This window comes from Emydura macquarii, unplaced genomic scaffold, assembly GCF_026122565.2.
Source record: "Emydura macquarii macquarii isolate MOO-44397 ecotype Brisbane River unplaced genomic scaffold, CSIRO-AGI_Emac_v2 contig_1876, whole genome shotgun sequence".
Taxonomy (NCBI): domain Eukaryota; kingdom Metazoa; phylum Chordata; order Testudines; family Chelidae; genus Emydura; species Emydura macquarii.
Window position 1 is genome coordinate 18,700,109 of NW_027132013.1, and position 21,628 is coordinate 18,721,736.

At 45.1% G+C, this 21,628-nt stretch overlaps 1 protein-coding gene across 1 annotated transcript in view; it reads right to left on the reverse strand.

Annotated features, from left to right (window-relative positions):
- The window catches only part of MAP3K9 (mitogen-activated protein kinase kinase kinase 9), a 91,338-nt gene that overhangs the window by 14,174 nt on the left and 55,536 nt on the right, over positions 1-21,628 (reverse strand). The window contains exons 5-8 of the mRNA XM_067558140.1: positions 18,730-18,905; positions 11,568-11,808; positions 10,163-10,285; positions 9,034-9,187 (exon numbers count right to left, since the gene is read on the reverse strand). Of these exons, the coding sequence (XP_067414241.1) occupies positions 9,034-9,187; positions 10,163-10,285; positions 11,568-11,808; positions 18,730-18,905 (694 nt within the window). The remainder of the gene's footprint in view (positions 1-9,033; positions 9,188-10,162; positions 10,286-11,567; positions 11,809-18,729; positions 18,906-21,628) is intronic.

Below are 21,628 nucleotides of genomic sequence, written 5' to 3' on the forward strand. Positions count from 1 at the left end.
TCCAGCGAGTGCCATCTCTGCTCCTCCTCCGACCCGTGCGGTTTGGGAAAGAACACAGGGAGGAAGATATCCTGGTTATAATGAAACTGGACCACCACCTTAGGCAGGAAGGCTGGGTGGGGTCTCAGTCGTACCTTGTCTTTATAAAAGACAGTGCAGGGGGGCTCCGAGGTCAAAGCGCTTATCTTGGAGACCCTCCTAGCTGATGTAATGGCCACCAGGAAGGCTACCTTCCAAGAAAGGACGAGCAGCGGGCATGTAGCCATGGGCCCGAAGTGGGGTCCCATCAGAGCGGCGAGGACCAGGTTCAAATCCCAGGGAGGCACTGGGTCATGGACCTGCGGATACAGCCTCTCCACCCCTTTAAGGAAGCTGACTGACATTGGGTGCGAGAATAGTGACCTCCCTTCCATCGGCTGGTGGAAGGCCAAGATGGCTGCCAGGTGCACCTTCAGGGAGGCCAGAGCTAGACCCTGCAGCTTCAGGTGGAGCAGGTACTCCAAAATCACCTGTATGGGCGAACAGCTCGGTGGGATACCCCGGGATTCCACCCAACAGGTAAAGCGCTTCCACTTGGCCCAGTACATCACCTGAGTGCAAGGTTTTCTGCTACCCAGCAGAATCTGTTGGACCTGCACTGAGCAGGCTCTCTCTCCCTATGTCAGCCAGAGAGCCTCCATGCCGTCAGGTGGAGGGAGTCCAGGTCCAGGTCCAGCAGGCGAGCCCAGTCCTGGGAGAGCAGGTCGTAACGCCTCGGAAGCGGCATCGGCGTGGCTGTCTCAGCCAGGCTGAGGCAATCAGAATGATGTCCACTTTGTCCCTCTTGATCTTCAAGAAGACTTTGGGCAGCAGCGGAATGGGGGGAAATGCATATATGAGGGTCCCCATCCAATCTATAAGGAACACGTCGGAGATGGAGCCCGGCTCGCGACCCTGGAGCGAGCAGATCCTCGGGCACTTCCTGTTCCGGGATGACGCGAACAGGTCCAGTTGGGGAACCCCCCACTTGCGGAAAATGAAAGTCACCACCTCCGGGTGCAGTGACCAGTCGTGGTGGGGTAGAAACAACCTGCTGAGGCGGTCTGCCTCATCGTTCCTGACCCCCGGGAGGTGAGAGGCAGATATGTGGAAGTCGTGCCTCACCGCAAAGTCCCAAAGTCGAATAACCTCCTGACACAGGGCCAAAGAGCACGCCCCCCCCCCACCTGTTCATGTAAAACATGGCCACTGTGTTGTCCGTAAGGACCTGCACCATCCTGCCACTCAGGAATCTGAGGAACACCTTGCAGGCCAGGCAGACTGCCCTGAGCTTCTGGACGTTGATGTGGAGATACCTCTCCTGTGCCAACCAGAGCCCCTGGGTGCTGAGGTCGCTGCTGATGTGGGCCCCCCAGCCCACATCCGAGGCATCCGTGATAAGAGTTATTGATGGTGCCAAGTCTCTGAAGGGAACACCCGTCAGCACCTCCCCTGGGTCCCTCCACCAATCCAGGGAGGTCGGTACCTGAGTAGGAACCATGACCACTCTGTTCAACGACTGCCTGGCTGGTGCATACACCGAGGCCAGCCACGCCTGGAGAGGCCTGAGTTTGAGGTGAGCCAGCCTCACCACATACGTACAGGCTGCCATGTGTCCCAACAGCTGAAGGCAGTGCCTGGCCATCGTCGTGGGGGACCTGTGGAGATTGTCTATTATGGCAGCTATCGCCTCGAAGTGAGGCTGTGGGAGGAAGACTCTGGCCTGGGTGGCATCCAGGGTGGCCCCGATGAAGTCCATGCGCTGCACCGGGGTGAGAGTAGACTTCTGCTCATTGACAAGCAGCCCCAGTCTGGTGCATGTCGCACAGGTGAGCGCCAGGCTGTTTCTCACGTGAGCCCTAGACTTGCCCCGGATCAGCCAGTCGTCCAGGTAGGGGAAGATCTGAACCCCTCTGCGGTGCAGTTGTGCCGCCACCACCGCCATGCATTTTGTGAACACCCTGGGGGCGGACAAGAGGCCGAAGGGTAGGGCCGAGAACTAGTAGTGGCAGCCAGCTACCACAAACCGAAGGAACCGTCTGTGACTGGGAAGGATAGTAATATGAAAATAAGCATCCTGTAAGTCAAGGGCAGCATACCAGTCCCCTGGATCCAGAGCGGGAATGATGAAGGCTAAGGAAACCATACAGAACCTGAGGCGTCTGATGAATTTGTTCAGATGGCAGAGGTCTAATATGGGTCTCAGGTCCTCCTTTGACTTGGGAATGAGGAAATATCGTGAGTAGAACCCCTTTCCAGTGGGGGAACCTCTTCCACAGCTCCGAGGAGGAGGAGGAGAGTTCACCTCCTGTATGAGGAGTTGCTCGTGAGAGGGGTCCCTGAAGAGGGATGGGGTAGGGGGAGAGTCCGGGGGGAAGGCCATGAGTTGCAGGGTGTAGCCCCTGTGGACTACACCGAGGACCCAGCGGTCTGAGGTGATGTTTTGCCACTCGGTGTAGTACAGCCTGAGTCTGTGGGTGAACGGTAGGGTCAGATCCAGTGGGACAGTGAAAGTGCCAGCCTTGGGCGCACCATCAAAATTGCCACTTGTTGTTATGCCCCTTGGCTGGGCCTTGTTGGGGGCCCGCCAAGGACTCCTAGTGGTCATGCCGGTTAGGCGGTCTATATCTGTCCCAACCCCTCCTGGGTTGAGCGGGTCTGGGAGGCAGCCTAGGGGCAGGCTGGCGTTGGCATTGGGCTTGCGGCTGAGACTGACGCCTCGAGGCCTGAGAGGTGTAGAGCCCTAATAATCTTAATGTAGCCCTGGAGTCTTTTAAGGCATGCAGTTTGTCATCTGTCTTTTCAGAGAAGAGGCCAGCACCATTGAAAGGCAGGTCCTGGATGGACTGCTGAACTTCTTGAGACAGCCCCGATGACTGCAGCCAGGAACACCGCCGCATCACAATGCCCAAAGCTATGGCTCTGCTAGCGGCGTCTGCTGCATCGCTGGCCATTTGTAAGGCCGCCCTTGCCACTGCAGTGCGTTCCTCTATGATAGTGGCGAAGTCCGCTGTTTGGTCCTGTGGCAATCCCTGCATGAACCTCTGCAAGGAGGACCAGAGGTTCAGGTTGTAACAGCCGAGGAGCGCCTGGTGGTTGGTGATCCTCAGCTGCAGGGCCCCCGTAGAACAGACCTTGCAGCTGAAAAGGTCTAGCTTTTTATTATCCTTATTCTTGGGGGGTATTACCCTGGGCCCCCTGCCTGTCTCGTTGGTTGGCGGCATCAACCACGAGAGTCCCCAGAGCAGGATGGTTATAGAGAAATTCAAACCCCTCCACGGGGACATAATATTTCTTTTCGGCGCCCTTGGATGTAGAGGCAACCAAGGCAGGGGTTTGCCAGAGGGCCTTGGCCAGCTTCAGAACTCTCTCGTGCATTGGCAGGATGACTCTGGATGGCCCTGCTGACCCTGACACACTAAAGAGGGGGTCCTCCTCCTGAGAGAGCTCTTTGAGCTCCAGGTTCAAGTTGCTGGCCACCCTCTTAAGCAGTTCCTGGTGTGCCTTAAAGTTAGGCAGGGGTGCCCTATGATCCCTGGCGGCCGCATCGTCAGGGGAAGACGAGGAGGATTGTGGGAGGGACCCTCCTGAGGGTCTGATTCCTCCTCCGAGGAATGGCCCTTGTCCGGCTGGCTCGGTGGGGGCGATGCTGGTTGGGCCGCCCCTGAAGACTAGACCGAGACTGTACCCTGGCCCAACTGGGCCCCCAAAGTCCCCAGTAGGGCCACTGCCAGGGCCCTTGTGACCACGCCAGTGCTGGCAACGGTGCAGACTGGGAAGCCTCCCAATGGGCACGGGACCCCGAGCTGCTGGAGCAGTGTCTACCATGTTTGTGGTTCCGGCCGGCCCTCGTCAACGACCTGCTCTGAGATGACAAGGAGGCTCATCGGTGCCAACGCCTGCAGTGCCGGAGGGGGGGTGAGCAACTGGAGGAGCTGGAATATGATGTCCTCCTTGTCGCCGAGGTCTTGCGAAGGCGCTTGCCCCTAGGAGATTGGGAGCGGTGCCGGCTGTGACCTCTCCACCCCGGCTCCAACTCCGAGGATCTTGACTGGTGGCGCAGTGCCGGAGGCGCCATCGGTGCCGTGTCTTTTGGTACTGGGATCCTCGCCGGGCTATGGCCCGCAGATCGGGACTGGTACCGTTGAGTCTCTGACGGTGCCGGGAGTCACGCCGGGGATCTGGACCGGTGTTGCTTGGCCATGTCGTCGGGCACAGGGATCTGTGCCGGGCTGCGTTCCAGGGATCGGGACCAGTGCCAAGCGTGTCGGGTCTATCAGGCACCGGGATCCATGCCGGGCTGCGTGTTGGGGATCAAGACCGGTGCCGCACTGGAGTCGGTGCTGGGGTGCGAGATCCCGAACTGCGAGCACCACAAGAGGCAGAACTGTAGCGGCACCGCCTCGCACACGAGCCTCTAGACCGCCCTCGGTGTCGCGGTGTCGAGGAGCTCGACGACTCAGAGTCAGAGCTGGGAGGGGAGCCCGCACTGTCTACCCTCTGCGATCGTCTGGGGGGAGACCTGGACTCCTGTCTTGACCACCCACCAGGGCCACCCAGCGCGGGTTTACCCCAAGACACCGGTCCCTGCACCCTTGGCCGAGGGGTGGACGGAGGCGTGGCCATGCCCATGAGGGCGCGTGATGCAGTGAATGCCTCCAGCGTCGACGGTCCTTGCAGGGGCACTCCCCCACCCCCAGGAGTCAGGGGAGGCTCCCTGCAAGGAAATGCCGGTGCCGGAGTACTCTCCACGGCACATGGCTGGGGCATCTCCTAACTGGCCCCTGGCCCAACTGGCAGTGCAGGGGAGTCCTTGTGGGCAGCTTCCTGCTGCTTCTTCTTTCTCAGCACTAAAGGTTGCTGACGGGACGACTCCGGTGCCAGTGGGGCACTCTGCACCGAGGAGAAGCTCGGTGCCGTAGGGGATCGCGCTGGTTCGGAGTCCGGCCGGAGTGTGGACTCCATCAAGATGGCCTTCAAGTGCACATCTCTCTCCTTCTGGGTCCGCGGCTTGAAGGCCTTGCAAAATTTTTGCACTTGTCCTTGCAATGCTGCTCCCCGAGGCAACGGAGGCAGCAGTCGTGAGGGTCGCTCACTAGGAAAGCCTTGCCACAGGCGGCACAGGACTTGAAACCGGTTGAGCCAGGCATGGCCCAACCTTAAGCCCCTGAGGGCTATCTATTGTCTAACTACACTACTTAACTATTCAAACTAAACTGCTATACTTAATAACTATTTACTAATTAACAATAAAACAACAGAGAAGCTTCTTGCTGTTAGCATGAGGCACACGTTCGAGCAACCATCAACGGGCGGAAAGAAGAAATTGAGGGCCTGCAGGGCCGGCGGTGCCTCATATCCCGCGGCATGAGCACGGTACTCCAGGGGGCGCCTGAGCCGGCCCTACGGGGCTCCCTAAGGGGAAAAAGGTTCCGGGAACCAGTGCACGGGGTGCGCACTCACCTATATTGAAATGGATATGAGCAATCACTTGAAGTAGAAGTAGAGTTATTACATTTGTCCTCCTCAGCCTCCCTTTCCGCTAGAAAAACCTTTGCCACTCTCTTTGGGAACTCCTACAAGCCTATCTTCCTTTAGCCTGCGAGATGATTAGATCTCATGTGGTCAGTAAATTTCCAAAAGTGTAATGGAATCTTTAATAACGTCTTGTCTGAAAAAGAGCGAGTCCAACAGTTTAAGTGTCCCTTAAACACCATGTTGAGGCATTAGTACAGTATTGACTCAGGGAAAAGTGTGTCTGCTACTGAATTTCCAGCACCACTTTTTGCCGCAAATGAGTTTTCTTTGAAAGACCCTCATCTAAAGTTATGTCCTGCTTAACTTGTGAGACCTGAAGAGATCACAGCGCAAGGGCCTATAGCTACCATACATCCATAAATGCACCTTCAGTGCAACAGGACATTAAAATCGCATAAACACTAAGAACCCAATTGCTGATGTGAAAACCTGAGTGTCTATCCCTAGGCAGAACAAAAATCTCCTATGTCACAACCACAGGCTGAGGCCAGGTTACTGTATCAGTTGACTTGAACTCTACTAGGAATAGGGGACCTCAGAATTAGGAGACTGAGATCTGTTCCATCAGAAATCTTAAAGTAAATTTCACAAAGTCACAATATAAATGTCATAACACTGATCCAAGCTATGTTCAGCCTTAATCAGTCTCTGCCAGTTCAGCATATCAGCCTATTATCAGGTATGCATATCATTGCAGTTCATAGACAAACTTTAAAAGGATAAAAATAATCACTGTCATCTTTCAGTGACTGGCTTTATATAAACCTGAATTTAGAATGCAATTCATGCTAGTGAGTTTCATTGCAACTCCAGCAACATAATGTTCATTGATTCCAAGGCCAGAAGGGACCATTGCAATCTGACCTTCTATATAACAAAGCTCACAGAACTTGCTTGAAAAAATTCCTAGAGGGTATCTGTTAGAAAAACATCCAATCTTGATTTAAAAATTGCCAGTAACGGAGAATCCAGCACGACCCTTAGTAAATTGTTCCAGTGGTTAACCACTCTTACTGTTAAAAATGTATGCTTTATTTCCATTCTGAATTTTTCTAGCTTCAACTTCCAGCCTTTGGATTGTGTTATGTCTTTCTCTGATAAACCAAAGAGCTCCTATCAAATATTTGTTCCCCATGTAGGTACTTATATATTGTAATCAAGTCATCCCTTAACCTGTTAACTTTGTTACGGTACATAGATTGAACTCCTTGAATTTATTGCTATAATATGTCTTGTAATCCTTTAATCATTCTCCTGGCTCTTCCCTGGACTCTCTCCAATTTATCAACTTGCTACCATAACTCGTTTTTTTAAATCTCTATTGGAAAAAGACATGGCAAAGGATGAAGGAGGTAAAGATTCATGTTGCCTTGGCAGAGAGCTATGTAAGCAACTGAAATGGCAACAATATTGCTATCCAGGATTAAAGAGCACTGCCACAGCTCTGCAGGAAAAGCTTGCATGGGGACTTTTCACCTATGTCTGGCACTTAAGTGAGTCTTAAAATTTATCCATAACTAACCAAAGAGAAAATAAAAATGGATAGTGTGCCTCAGAATGACTGCAGCTTATTGCAGTAGTTTCCTTTAAACAGCCTCTCAGTTTGGCATGATCTCAATGAGCAGCAACGATTCAGCATATATTCACTGCATTGCCAATTAAACAAAATAGTCACCATGTTCCAGATGCTGCTCTATGTGATGCCATGACCTTACTGCGTTCCTCTCTAAGAGATGAAGTCAGTCAGTCACAGAGATAACATCTCAGTTTTGCAAGGAACAGGATTAAGTTAATTTCAACCATTCTTAGCAAACTGGCAAATACCACTCTCCTAGCTCCCTGTGCTTCACCCTTTCTAGCTGTTGTTTTGTAGGGGAAGGAGTGGAAAAGATAAAGAAGTTTTTTTCTCAGAGTTCCAACAAAAGGCTTCTGAACTCAAGGCATACGTATTTCTCTACCATCAACATTTTTTCTCCCCCTTTTAAATTTAATGCTGGTGAAAGGTGCGGGCTTATTTGCTGAATAAAGGAATTAATTCTTGAGAGTTATCTACAGAAGAAAGACAGCCTGAGTAGTGGCCATGCAAGCTGTCTCCATACTGCCCTGTCAATGTGCCTCAAAAGCCTGGGCTAGAAAGATCACTGTTTAAAGGAAAATGTAATTTACTTTTCATGGACTGTTCAATCCTCGGCTTTTCTGAGTGGAGCAATCAGTGACAATTTTGGTGGGAGAGCTTATTATATGGACACTTGTCTTCCAGGAATTTGGCAAACTGAAAGACACCAGACTCATTTCAGGATAGGCTACTGACCAACTATCAGATTTTTTTCCCCACTACAAATCTGGACCGAATCCGAACTAGCAACTTAGGTGTGAAAGGCTCCATATCCCACCATACCAAACCTATGAGGCATTTAGTCCCCTCACATCTTTTTAACCATGTCATTAAAAATAAATACTAATCTTCTAAGCAGCATCACAAAAATGCTGAGATTTGGACCCTAGTATACAGCCTTCAGCTACCTGAAGACAGGTTCCAGGGAAGATGGAACTAGGCTGTTCTGAGTGATGGCAGATGACACAACAAGGAGCAATGGTCTCAAGTTGCAGTGGGGAAGGTCTAGGTTGGATATTAGGAAAAACGTTTTTACTAGAAGGGTGGTGAAGCACTGGAATGGGTTACTTAGGGAATCTCCATCCTTAGAGATTTTTAAGGCCCGGCTTGACGAAGCTGGTTGGGATGATTTAGTTGGGGTTGGTCCTGCTTTGAGCAGGGGGTTGGACTAGATGACCTCTTGAGGTCCCTTCCAACCCTAATCTTCTACGATTCTATTATTCACATAAGACTGGAGATTGGAACCATAGAGTAGAAATCAACTGCAGAAGACCTGGCACAACATCTCTACAAGTATATGTATACTTTTTAAAAGGCTGAAAGAAAATAGCTACCTTGCTCCTCTAGTCCCCGTTTAATAATACTACACAAGGGAAAGAAAGTATGTATTTGAAGGATGTAAATATGAAGGATGGAAAGGAATATTTCAGGGTAGTCGAAAGGGGGTATAAAGTCAGAAGCTGCAGGATATCGGCCTACAGAAAATTTAGCCTGAATATCAGGAAAATACACCTAAAATCTGAGAATTATTAGTGTACAATACTCTCCCAAGGAAAATGGAAGAAGCCCCACTACTTTAAAACTTCACTGGACAAAGCACTGGAAAGCACACTGAAAGGAACAATCCTGACGTGGACCACTGAGGATGGATTAGATGTGATTTTACATGTTTCTTCTATCTAATGTCTATTAGGCGATGGATAAATAATTATTTCAGCTGAAATGTGTGGCAGATCTGCAGGACAGAGCTGAAGTTTTACCAGGCAGCCCTTCTGAAGGCCAAGAGCTCATAAGCAGTTTTAAAGTTTCAAAATCTTTGGCCATTCATGCTTCCCCTGGGACCCAGTCCTATTTGTTCTTACCCATCTTCTCCTGCAGCTAACTCTTTCTGACAAAGAGAACTTGGTCCCCAAGTGCGTCCTTTCTTCTTCTGGCTTCTCTTCTCTTCCTCTTCTCCTTCCTCCCTCTGGAGGATTGAGTTGCATCCCCATGCTTTGCTGCTTTCACCAGGTGTCACTATGGAAACCAATAAGAAAAAAAGGATGGGCATGTGGGACAGGAAAAAACCAAAACGCTGCCTGCGCCTCCTGAGTGGCAATGCATCACTCTTCAGCATCGATGAAAAGAGAGGCAAGGCACAATGCTACAGACCCTGAAGGAAATATATTGACATTATTTAACCATGCATCTGAAGGCCACAAAGTGCACCAACACCAAATGATTTAGCCATGCAACACCCATGTGATGCAGATTTTTTTTAAATCCTTATTTTAGAGATTGAGAAACTGGCACAGAGGTTAAGTAACTCACCTAGGGAGTCACGGAAGAAAGCTGTGGCAAAGCAGGAAATAGAACACAAACCCAAAAGAGGTATGGCAAAGGCAATGGCAGTGTAATCCCCCCCTCATCATGCCTCAACCCTGACTTGAAAAGAGCACCCTGAAAGACCATTTAATCATCAATTTCTCTTTGATAACTGACAACAAGATAATAGAAATCCAACTGTCATGATGCTGAGACCCACACTAATCACTAGGCAACACTACCTTCATATTGCTTTTCAAAATGTGCTCATGTCCTCCACTTCCTGGCTGCTTGTTAAGATGAGACCACATTGCTTTCATTTTTCTTGAAATGTTTTTACCAAACAATTTCCATTCCTTTGTCACAAACTTCTCTTTAAGCCTATCACCTGATTAAAAAATCCATTCTGAACTTGCAAATCTATTCCATAAATTCAGTTATAAAGAAGCCACCTGTATCCCTGAGAAATATACTTCCAATATAAATTAATCAGCAAGTGCCCAGAAACACACCCAAGTTAGGTTCAATTTCTGGGAGAAGGAACATTCCCCACCCCACTCTCCACAGGTAGGCCTCATTCAAGAACATTTACAGTCCTGTCCTAAGCAAGACCCACAGCACTCCACTGCAGCGCCTGCTAGGCATATTTTATCCTTCCCTGGTTCAGCGTTATAGCAAGCTCCTTACATTGGATGGCCCTGAGTCTGGGAATGATGGTAGGACTTGCAGGAGGACTGGAACAACTACTGATCAAGCTTTTCCTTTTGTCCATGGTTGGAGATGCCTGCACAGTGAATTTGTGCTGGAAATCTGTTTTTAAAAAAATCATAATTAAAATACTCATTCATGAAACACAACAAACAAGTTTATTAATTCTTTCTGGTAATTTTGCATAATGACCCCAGTTTCAGTGAATCTTTGCAGGCACGTAAATGCCCAATTTGCACGCACACCTAATGCAGCCTGAAGATTAGTGCTTATATATTTGGACATACAGTTTCAAAGGAGCTGCATATTGTGCACATATGAATGTGTGTCTAATTGGGGACTGAAATTTCTGCTCATATGTACCTGCATAATTTTCCAGGCAAAAACCTTTTCATCTCATTTCCCAAAGAGACTTTTAGAATAAGCAAAAATTAATGAAACAGATGTTTACAATCTTGTTAAAGATGGTTATTATTAACCATGTAATCTACCACCATCACTCTCCCCAACCTTCAGCCTCCGTTGAGAGGCAGAGTTAACAGTGTAGTACATGTTAAAAATCATCTATAACAAGGCTGTAAACGCTGGGTGAATTATATAATCAAACATAAGCAGCTTTCTGTTTCTTGTAAATTTGGACCTCCCCAAGCAATTTACACATTCAATACCCACACTTATCATAATGGACTCACTAATTTTAATTGACAGCCATCCTAATTCTCCTACCCACTTTCTCAGTTGCTGACCAACTAAGTGACATTTTCCATCCAGTCTTGAAGGAATGAAGCAGCAGTCTAATTCTGTATTTAATCTCACATCATGTGTTAACTATGAGTGCTGAGAAGTTGAATGCTATAGTCCTCATCACCTTCTTCCCTTAGCTATCTAACATGACCCTCAGCTAAACAGCAGCACAATGGGCTATAGTTGCTGTGCCAAATTCAAACATGCCCACGTCAGCTTTATTTCACAGTAAGAAGACTCCAAAGTAGACACTTCCACCATTTTCAATGAAAGTGACCACTTGGGGTATTGTTGAACTGAATGTTGCATTGGTAGTTAAAATGAAATTCCCGATACCAGCTGCCGACTAGTGATGTGTGCTACATACAACACTAACATTCAACATTCCTCTCTAGCCACACCCTAACCTTTTGGACACTGTTAGTCATAGTGCATCCTATTGCCATCATTTCCTATGTTTTTTCCTATAACCAATGTCCTTTAATTTCTTGATGCCAAAGAGGTTGGGATTTCTTAAGGCACATCTTGTGACAGTCAATAGGCCACTCTATGATTGCAGGTACAAATGAGCAACATTAAGAGAAACTCATTTGGCTGAACAGAGGACTCCCCTCCAACTCAGCACTGCAGCATCACTGACCTGAAGGGAGGCTGATGTGATTGCCATCCTTCAACTTAAGCCGGTTCTTCTTGAACTTGCCCATGCGTTTCTTTACTCGAGGCTTCTCCTGGCACAGCTGGTGGATGATGATGTTGAGTTCCCTTTCTAGGATATCAATCTCACGCTCCGCCAACTCCTGCTCCCGCCGTCGCAGCAGCTCTTCATGGTTCTTCTGCTGGAGTGCAGCACGGGTCAGCTCCTCCTCCCACGTGCGCAGCTCCTGCAGAAAGGAAGGAGAAAAGAATTCCATAGGTCACAAGTTTAGCATACTAGTTCTGAGACTGTTCTACCTAGAAGAGGAGCAAATCCAATGGTGGCTGGGTCCATTACTGGCCTCGTTCACATGTTCAGCAGGGAGGTCAAAGAGTGAAATGACAACAGAGACTGAATTCCACTCTCCCCCTTCAAAGTTGTCCCTCAAGCTCAGGGTTGAGGCGCTTTGTTAGGGAAATGTGGGAGAAGCTTATTCTGCAGCTGTCCATGATGTGTCTGCTCTGTGACTAAACAAAGTGCTTCAATCTCTACAGAGGTCAGCAAGGCACCTTTCAAACAGAACTATACTGACTGTAAAAATAAAATAAACATTTTCAACTTTGGCATATTAGAAGTTGTTCCCTTTAATTACTATAGAATATTTCAGATATAAGCACTTCCATAATATTTACACTTAGATATTTAACTTGGAGAAAAATATCTGAAGATAAAAGACTGAACCCTAGAATATGCATCAAAAGATTCTGCTCTGCATCAGAACCCTCAATAAGCACAGGGTTGACTGTGCTACTGAGGGCTTAACCTAAACTTTCAAATATGCTAGCTGGTTTAGGTTTGGGTATTGCCATCATCATAGGGGAGCCAGGGAATAAGCCTCAGTACAACAAGTTTTGTGAAAAGTGGCATTCTATGCCCACCTCAACGAACACAGCAACTTCCAGAATTTCCATCTTTCTGGCAAGATGATGACAGGAGTTGAACCTGGAAGCGTGTTTTCTGAGTATTTAGGAGGATGGTTGGGGGATGACATGGGATATGGAAGCTTATTCAGCAGGATTTCTTCAGAATTTCCAACTGTTAACCTCCCCCTTGTTTTCCTGCCTAAATTAGCAACCGCATTAATTTGTTTTAACTGACTTCAAAGCAGTTTAAAAATTAAATCTTTCCATGTAGTGCATCATAAATCAAAAAACAAAACAAAAAAATCCAGCTCCAATGTAAGGAGCCTGGATAACAAAATGGAAGAACTAGAATTACCGGTGCAGGAACTGAAGCCAGATACAGAGATAACAGAAACATGATGGAATAATAGTCATGACTGGAGTACAGGTTCTGAAGGGTAAGTGCTGTTCAGGAAAAACAGATATAGAGGTAAAGGCAGTGGAGTAGCATTTTATATTAATGACAAGGTAGACTGTAAAGAAATTAGAAGTGATGGAATGAATAAAATGGAATCTGTTCAGGTTAAAATCACTTTGGGGAAGAAAGGTAACAGAGATCCACTGGGATAGTGCTTGGGGTATGTTGCAGACCCCCAGGATCCAATTTGGATATGGATAGAGACTGCTAATATTTTTAATGAAATAAATACTAGTGGGAATTGCGTGATTATGGAGGACTTTAATTTCCAAGATATTGATTGAAGGACAATGCTACTAATAATGGTAAAGCCCAGATATTCCTGGATGTGATATCTGAAAGTTTTCTCTACCAAACAGTCACTGAGCCAAAAAGAGGTGATGCCATTTTAGATTTAATATCGGTAAGCAAAAAGGACCATAGAAGAACTGGTTGTAGAGGAGAACCTTGGTTCGATGATCATGAGCTAACTCAGTTTAAACTAAATGGAAGGATAAACAAAAATAGGTCTGCAATGAGGGTCTTTGATTTAAAAAAGGCAAACCCTAAAAATTAAGGGAAGTAGTTAGGGAAGTGAACTGGACTGAAGAACTCAAAGATCTGAATGTGAAGGAGGCTTGGAATTACTTTGAGTCAAAGTTGTAGAAGCTACCTGAAGCCTGCATCCCATGCAAGGGGAAAAAATTCATAGGGCAGGGTTCCAGACCAAGCTGGATGAACAAGGATCTCACACAGGGTATTAAGAGAAAGCAGAAAGGATACAAAGAATGGAAGAAGGGATGGATTAGCAAGGAAAGCTACCTCTTGGAGGTCAGAAAGTGTAGGGGAAAAGTGAACTGCCAAAAGTCAAGCAGAGTTGGACCTTGTAAAGGAAATTAAAAACAATAGTAAAAGGTTCTTTAGCCATATAAATAAAAAGGAAATAAGGAAAGATGTGGGACCACTAAGCACTGAGGATGGGGTGGAGATTAAAAATAATCTGTGCATGGTCCAACACCTAAATTAACACTTTGCTCAGTTTTTAATAAAGGTAATGTGGATCTTAGGGGTAATGGCAAGGTGGCTAATGGGAACAAGGTTAGGGAAGTAGAAATCATCATGAGATGGAAGTCAAACTCAAACCGCTTAATGGGACCAAACTGGGGGGGCCCAGATGATCTCCATCCAAGAATATTAAAAGAACTGGCACATGATTGCCAGCCCCAGAGCAAGGGATTTTTAATGAATCCATATGCTTAGGGGTTGTCCTCTATGACTGGAGAATTGCCAGTCATACCTATTTTTAAGAAAAGAAGAAAAGTGATCTGGGAAACTACAGGCCCATTAGTTTGACCTCAATTGTATGCAAGATCTTGGAACAAATATTGAAAGAGAAAGTATTTAAGAACATAGAGGTAAATGGCAATTAGGATAAAATACAACATTGTTTTACAGAAGGTAGATTGTGACAGACCAACCTGATCTTTTCTTTGAGAAGATAACCAATTTTCTAGACAAAGGAAATGCAGTAGATCTAATCTACCTGAATTTCAATAAGGCATTTGACAATTCCACATGGAAATTATTAGTTAAATTGGAGAAGATGGGAATTAATATGAGAATTGAAAGGTGGGTAAGGAACTGATTAAAGGGGAGATTATACTGGGTCATATTGAAAGGTGAACTATCAGGCTGGAAGGAGGATACTAGTTGAGTTCCTTAGGGATCGGTCTTAGGACTAATCTTATTCAACATTTTCACTCATGACATTGGCACAAAAGTGGGTGTGCGCTAACAAAATCTATAGATGATTCAGACTTGTGAGTTATTGCCAATATGGAGGAAGACTGGAATATCAGACAAGATGACCTTGAAAACAGGAACAATAGAAATGGGATAAAATTTAATAGCGCAAAGTGCAAGGATTTTTGTTGTAATCAGGGCACATATAAATTGGAAGCAGCAGAAGAGAAAGATCTGGGTCCATCGGTCGATCACAGGATGACTGTGAGTCAGTCAGCAATGTGATGTGGCTGTGTAAAAGGCTAATGCAATCCTAAGATACATCAGGCAAGGTATTTCCAGTAGAGATAGGGAAGTGTTATTACCATTATACAAGGCACTGGTGAGACATCATCTGGAATACTGTGTGCACAGTTCTGGACTCCCATGGTTGAGAAAGATTAATTAAAATAAGTTGGAACAGGTGCAGAGAAGGGCTACTATGATGATCAGAGGAATGGAAAACCTACCTTGTAAGAGGAGATTCAAGGAGCTTAGCTTGTTTAGCCCAAACAAATGAAGACTGAGGGGAATTATGGTTGCTCGCTATAGATACATCAGAGGGATAAATACCAGAGAGTGAGAGGAGTTATTTAAGTTAAAGGACAATGCTGGCATTAGAACAAATGGATATCAACTGGCCCAGCAACAAGTTTAGGCTTGAAATTAGATGAGTGTTTCTAACCGCCAGAGGAATGAAGATCTGGAACAGCCTTTCAAGAGGACCAGAGGGAACAAAAAATCCAATTGGTTTCATGACAGATATTGGTATATTTGTGGAGGGGATGGCATGATGAGATAGGCCACATACCATCAGAGACAATCTGCAACTGCTAGAAGTAAATTTCTGCAGTGGTTGGAGATGATACATTAGATAGGAAGGACTCTGAGTTACTACAGTAAATTATTTCACAGGTGTCAGGCTGGTGGGTCTCACTGATATGCTAACGGTCTAACTGATCACCATATTTGAGGTCGGGAAAGAATTTTCCCCTAGGTCAGATAGGCAATAAACCCCCAGGGTCTCTGCCATTCTCTGAAACATGGGGCCTGGGTCACTCGCTATTTGAATTAGAATAAATGGTGTATTCCCTGTAACTTGAAGTCTTTAAATCATGTTCTGAGGACTTAAATAACTCATCCTGAGATTATGGATCTATTGCAGGAGTGGGTGGGTGAGGTTCTGCGGCCTATGAAGTGCAGGACGTTGGACTAGATGACATGATGATCCCTTCTGACTTTAAAGACTATGAGTCTATGAGCTCTAACACAAATCAATACAATAAAGTTACAAAGGGAGGAGAAGTGAGGTGTTTTTTGTTTCCTTTTAAATGTTCATTATACAGAAGTGATTCCTATCAACTCATGCTAGGGTGCAGAACCCCTGTGAACATGGAGGAGTTTGAAGTTAACTTTTCACTTTGCCCTTTGTTGATGAAATGGATCAATTGGAATTAATTGTTCCTGAGATCTCCAAATCCTTTGCTCTCCCCTTTTCTTCCTCCTCACCACAAGAAGAAAAGAATTCAGAAAATCACAGAGTAATTATCTCCAGTTGGTCAATTTCACTGCAGACGTAAAAGTTGAAGAGTTCAAGTTAAATTCTTTTTAGTTTGGAAGCGTCCTGTTAAGTAGTAAGGATTTTTAAACTGATTTTCTCTCTCTGGCGCTCTCCCCTCCAGCCTTTTTTTTTTTTTTTTTTTTGGTAACCTCACTGTTAACTGAAATACTGTCCTAGAAGCTTGATAATAAGCTTTATTTAAAATGACATTCATTGTCAAGATAAGTATTCCACAAAATATCTTTTTCTGAATGCTATAGATGATTCATATTTTTACTGTACAAACACTGACAGTCCCTGCTCTGAAAAATTTATCAATTTAAGAAACTACACATTTAAATAATTTTAAAATTTAATTCTCATCATTGATGGTTTTGTTTTCTGTTTGCACATCACTCACACTGGACATTGAACTTGAACTTACAGTTGTTTCATTTTCTCCCTATAAAGCACTAATATAATCCTGTTGTACCAAGTGTACCAAGGGACAGCAACACTACAGGGAAGTGTTTATATTAAAAAAAATTCATGTAATTTTAAAAAAAATTCCAAACACATTCCTATTCACATTAAGGGGCTTTTTTGCTTCATTTGTTTCAAAGAACCTTTTCTCCCGCCAAACCTCTAAATTAACTTTTGAGCCTAAAGAAAGTTGACCTTTAAGTGAAAATTTCATGTTAGATTAGCTCATTGTTCCCTTAACCTTGGCTAGGCATATATCTACCTGCCCAATTGGTGCATGTATCAAGTCACTCCATTGTAATATGCTGATGGGGACTTCCTCCCCTCTTTTTATACTGACCATAGTAAGCAGGGCTGTTGCTGGTTATGTTCACTTTTCTGACAGTAGATGAGAACTTCACCCCCATTCAATGAGTAGCCTTTATTTTTGGTGGCTGACATTTCCCATTCCCTTGTCCTTACTGTCCCCCAATGCTGCCTCCACTTAGACTGCTGCCACACCCAATCACCAAGTGGTTCCCTTACATTTACTAAAAAGCTCAATGCTGGTATTGGGAAAGAAGGATGAAAAGGGAAGGCAGAGAGACCTGCTAGTGTCTTCCAGGAAAACAGAAATAAATAGGATAGGGAGTAGCTAGGAGACAGCTGCTTCACTGACTATTGCAGCCGAGACCATAAAGAAAAGTATAAGGAAAGCAGATAGCTTAGCGAGCCAGCCATCAGCTCTGTTTCTTGTTCCCCTGACCCTGCATCAGTTCCAGAAACATGGGAACTCCTGCAATAGGGAGGGGGCAAATCAGGGTACAACTCTCTCTACTTAAACTTCTCTTCTTGCTGATCCACCCTCTCAGGCTATTTCCATTTTGTCTTTACTATTGCTCTTGCCTGTTGGCAATCCCTAAGGTCTCAAGATCAGAGCCTGGGGAGGAGAGATTAAAGGTTCCATGTGTCACAATCTGGTCACTGACACGGCAGGCCATATAGTGCTGGTGGCCAAATCCAGTACATTTTATGTGTACTTGACACCTAGAATAGCACTGCAAAATTTAGTGCCATACCAACTAAATGAGTAAAATGGGAAACTTGTATGACTTGTGATAAAAAGAGGTCAATATCATTACTAGCATGACTATGTCAAAAGACCCCTAAAAACACAGGCATACTGACATTTTTAATAGCTTCCTGAGTACACGATGAGCTGGGCTAATTCGATACAAAGAGTCAAATTGGGCTGGCGGATGTACCTTGTGTTCCTGTACCTCAGATATAATTTTTTTTAATAAAGTTAAGTATCTAGCCCTTGTGTTGTGACCAAAGCCTTGAAAAGATGACTATTGTGTAACCAATACTGATGTTTACTTGACTTTGCAGACAGATTGAAACAATAGCTCTGAGAAGTGTGAACTGCCCCTTTCCTATTATTTGGATGTTAATACAGAAGCCTAATGATAATTTATTTGTCATGACTGTTAACAATTTCATTGCCAGGTGACACATGGAAAAATGGAGAAGAACTATCACATTATGGAAAATCTGCACTATTTGTGACTGGAATCTCATTTTGATGCCACAAGAGGGCAGAGTTTAGGTGTATTCACAAGAAGAGTACTACAACTTATTTTGTTCCCAGTCCAACCCTTCTATTAAAAATGCCAGTAAAATAAACTAACACACACTTTCCCCAGTGTGCTCTAACACAGGGGTGGCCAAACTGTGGCTCGCAAGCCATAAGCGGCTCTTTTACAATTAAGGTGCAACTCACGGAGCACTCCATGTTCCCCCCATTCTCCATATACCAGACTGGGGTGGGGAGAAGAGCCAGGGTTTCAGCTCCGTGGGAGGTGCAGGTGGGTGCCTCCTCTTGTGAAGATCCATCATCTGTGGCTCGGAGAGTCAGTAAGTTTGGCCACCCCTGCTCTATAAGATGATCACTGCTTAGATTGTGAAACTGGACAAGGTCCCAGTCCAAGATAACATGAAAGTGGAATATTTTTCCCTGCTTACCTTTTCTTTGGCCCTGAGTTGATCAAACATTTCCTGGATCTCATGCTTCCAGTCTTCCTGCAGGGAGTGGAAGGAATCTTTGGGCATTTCAAAGAAGCCAGACTCCTCTATGGTGGTGAGTTGGTCTAGGATATTGGTGAAAGATGGTCGTGAGTGTGGGTCAGAGTTCCAACAGTCTAAAACAGAACAAAGGCAAGCAAGTTGTTAAACATCAGAATAAGGAGGTTTGAGGCTAATCAAGTGGTAAGTTGTGTTTACTTTTCCTGACTGGCTAAGATTTGTGCACTATCATATTTCTGTTACCCTGCCTCTCCCAGTCCCCACCCTCACTGCCTTTTGTCTCATCCACTTGTCATGTCTTCTCTTGTAGACTAAGTTCTTTGGGCAGGCACTGTCATTTTAAATAGTCCCTGATGTGGCTGGCCTCTAAATGCTACTGAAATATAGATGTTAAATAAACAAAATATTGTTAGAAACTAACTCAGTGTATAGATAACTACACTTCCAAGCCTGTTAAAAATTGCCACGGCATAAATATTTTCCCCAAATACTTTGGTTTAAATTCTAAGTGCTCATGGAACAGAGACCAATTTTGCTGTTGAGAGCCAGCAGCCTGGCATAGATGAGCAAGGGTTAGTACAAGCTTCTTCTGCACTTCACTGCAGAGTTAATTTGAGTGAATGGTACTTAAGTTAGTCTAGTCTGGGTGTGAGCAGCCACAATACAAAGTCATACTCAAGCTACTGTGTACTCATTGGTGCTGTGCTCCCTCATGTGTCCTGATAGGACTTCTGTGGACACGTCTCATAGCTCTTTGTGCTGCAGTAAGCAGAGCCACTCTGATTCTTTTCCAGTGAATTGTAGGAGAACTTGTCTGCCCTTCTGCATACAGAAGGAATTGTGAAAAGGGTTTGGAAGACTATCAGCACTCTTATGATTTAGCCTGCAACCTCACTGCAAATTGGGCAGGTTACCAGCCCGAGAGAAAGCAAAGCTGGGCTCTAACTCATTCCCCAGCCATGCCAGCTAGCTGAGATTGAAAGGACTGCTTAACTGAGGTAAGAGGGCTGAGTGTGTGGATGAAGGGGAGGTGAGGGGCAGCAACTGAGTAAGAGCCTGAGCTAATCCTGCAGTGAAGATATATCCTATAATGCAGTTCAATCCTGATCTGCAATGTACCTTGCAATTCTAGTCCCAGGCAGACACAGTCAGTCATTGATCCCAAGTTTTGTGGTGAATTTTTTTATATAAAAGGTAAGCAAAGAACAAGCATCTTTTTCCACTTAATCTAAACTGGAGTTGAGCTTCCACATTTCAAAAAGTGAACTCAAAATGCAGTGAGTTACTCTATTACATATCTCCCAAAATACAGAAGTAAAGATTCCATTTTACCACAACATGTACAATTCTTAGCAGCTCCTAACAGGCAACAGTATAAAAAAGATGCTCAAGTACTATAGCAATGAGGGCCAAATAGATTAAATAGAAAATAGTGTATAATAAAATCCCAAACTCTTAAATTACCAAAATCTTGCTTTTAAAAATCCCATCATGTTAAGTGGATGATCTGAAATTCTCATGTCCAGGAAAATCCCAATCATTCAATCCCCTCACCTCACCCATGTGCCACTTTCTTCAGCAAATGTCAGTTTCTCATTCTACATTTGGTCTCCTACTGCAGTCTCCATAGATTCCTGCCTGAATGGTACATGTATTTCCTTTAATGCTAGAGAACTCCTGCATGCCACGTCTCAACAAGAAGTCAGATAGCAAAGGCACACATCACCACAGCCCCAGCAGTGACAGAGTGCGACAACCTCATCTTCCTAGTTGCAGGTAGAGAGGCTGTAATGCAGAGGGCCATCCCAGCGTGTTCATGTAACCATTCCTTCCAACCACTAGCTGGAGAGCTTGAAGCATGGGCTTCCCACATGGCCAAGAGAAGTTGTGCAATTTGGGTAGGAAACTGGGATATTGTTTGCTTTTGGAAAAAAATGTAAGTTTAGAACATTTTTAAGGAACACTAATATTCCATTGATGCTTTATAATTTTAAAATTGCCATTTAGATTACAGGACATTGTGAGCCAAATTCATCCCTGCAATAATTCTATTAATTTAACAATGTTAAACCACGGATTAATCTGAACTCCTGTTTCTTATCTCTTTTGACTCTGCTGGGATTTTGGTTTTGCATTATTTTTTTATTTTGAAATTATTGCAATTCTCCATTGGGAATTTTGATATTAAGATTTTGTGCATCAGGATGCTGTTCTTTAGGCATCTGATCATGTCCCAAAAGCAACACAAGGAGGAACATTTTCATTTTTATGGCTCACAAGGTACTTCTTATGCTATGTGCAGAACCAGGGATGTCCAATACTGCTTTGAAGCTTCCCTGCTGTTGACCAATTAGTGGTGATGGGCGATACAGAAAGACTGTCAATGGCATAATCCCTGCCCAATTTTTAAGCATGGCAAAGCAAACATGACCCAGTGTAAAACAAAGTGCTACAGCTACCCAAGTGCATGAATGAGTGAGCACGACAACTATGCAGGTGGTCCCCTGGCTTTTATTTTCCCAGGCCTAGATCTGCCATTATCTGCACTAATGAGGACAGTTGTAACTTACAAATCTTTTCTCTGAAGAGGGCAAGTTGAGGTTTGTCATCTCAGTAAAGACCACCAAGGCAGTAATTCAAAAGCAAAATCAGCATCAGGGGAACTAGAGTTCACCAGGAAGGGAAATGATGTTTTTGACAGTGTTTTAACGAAGGGGAAGGAAAGTGATTGTTTTCTTATTCCCTTCCAGTTGTTCTCCCAGGATATCATGAAGCTAAACATTCAAAAGTGGAATTGGTGGTTGTTCTATGTTACTGGGTTCAAATATAGGACATGACT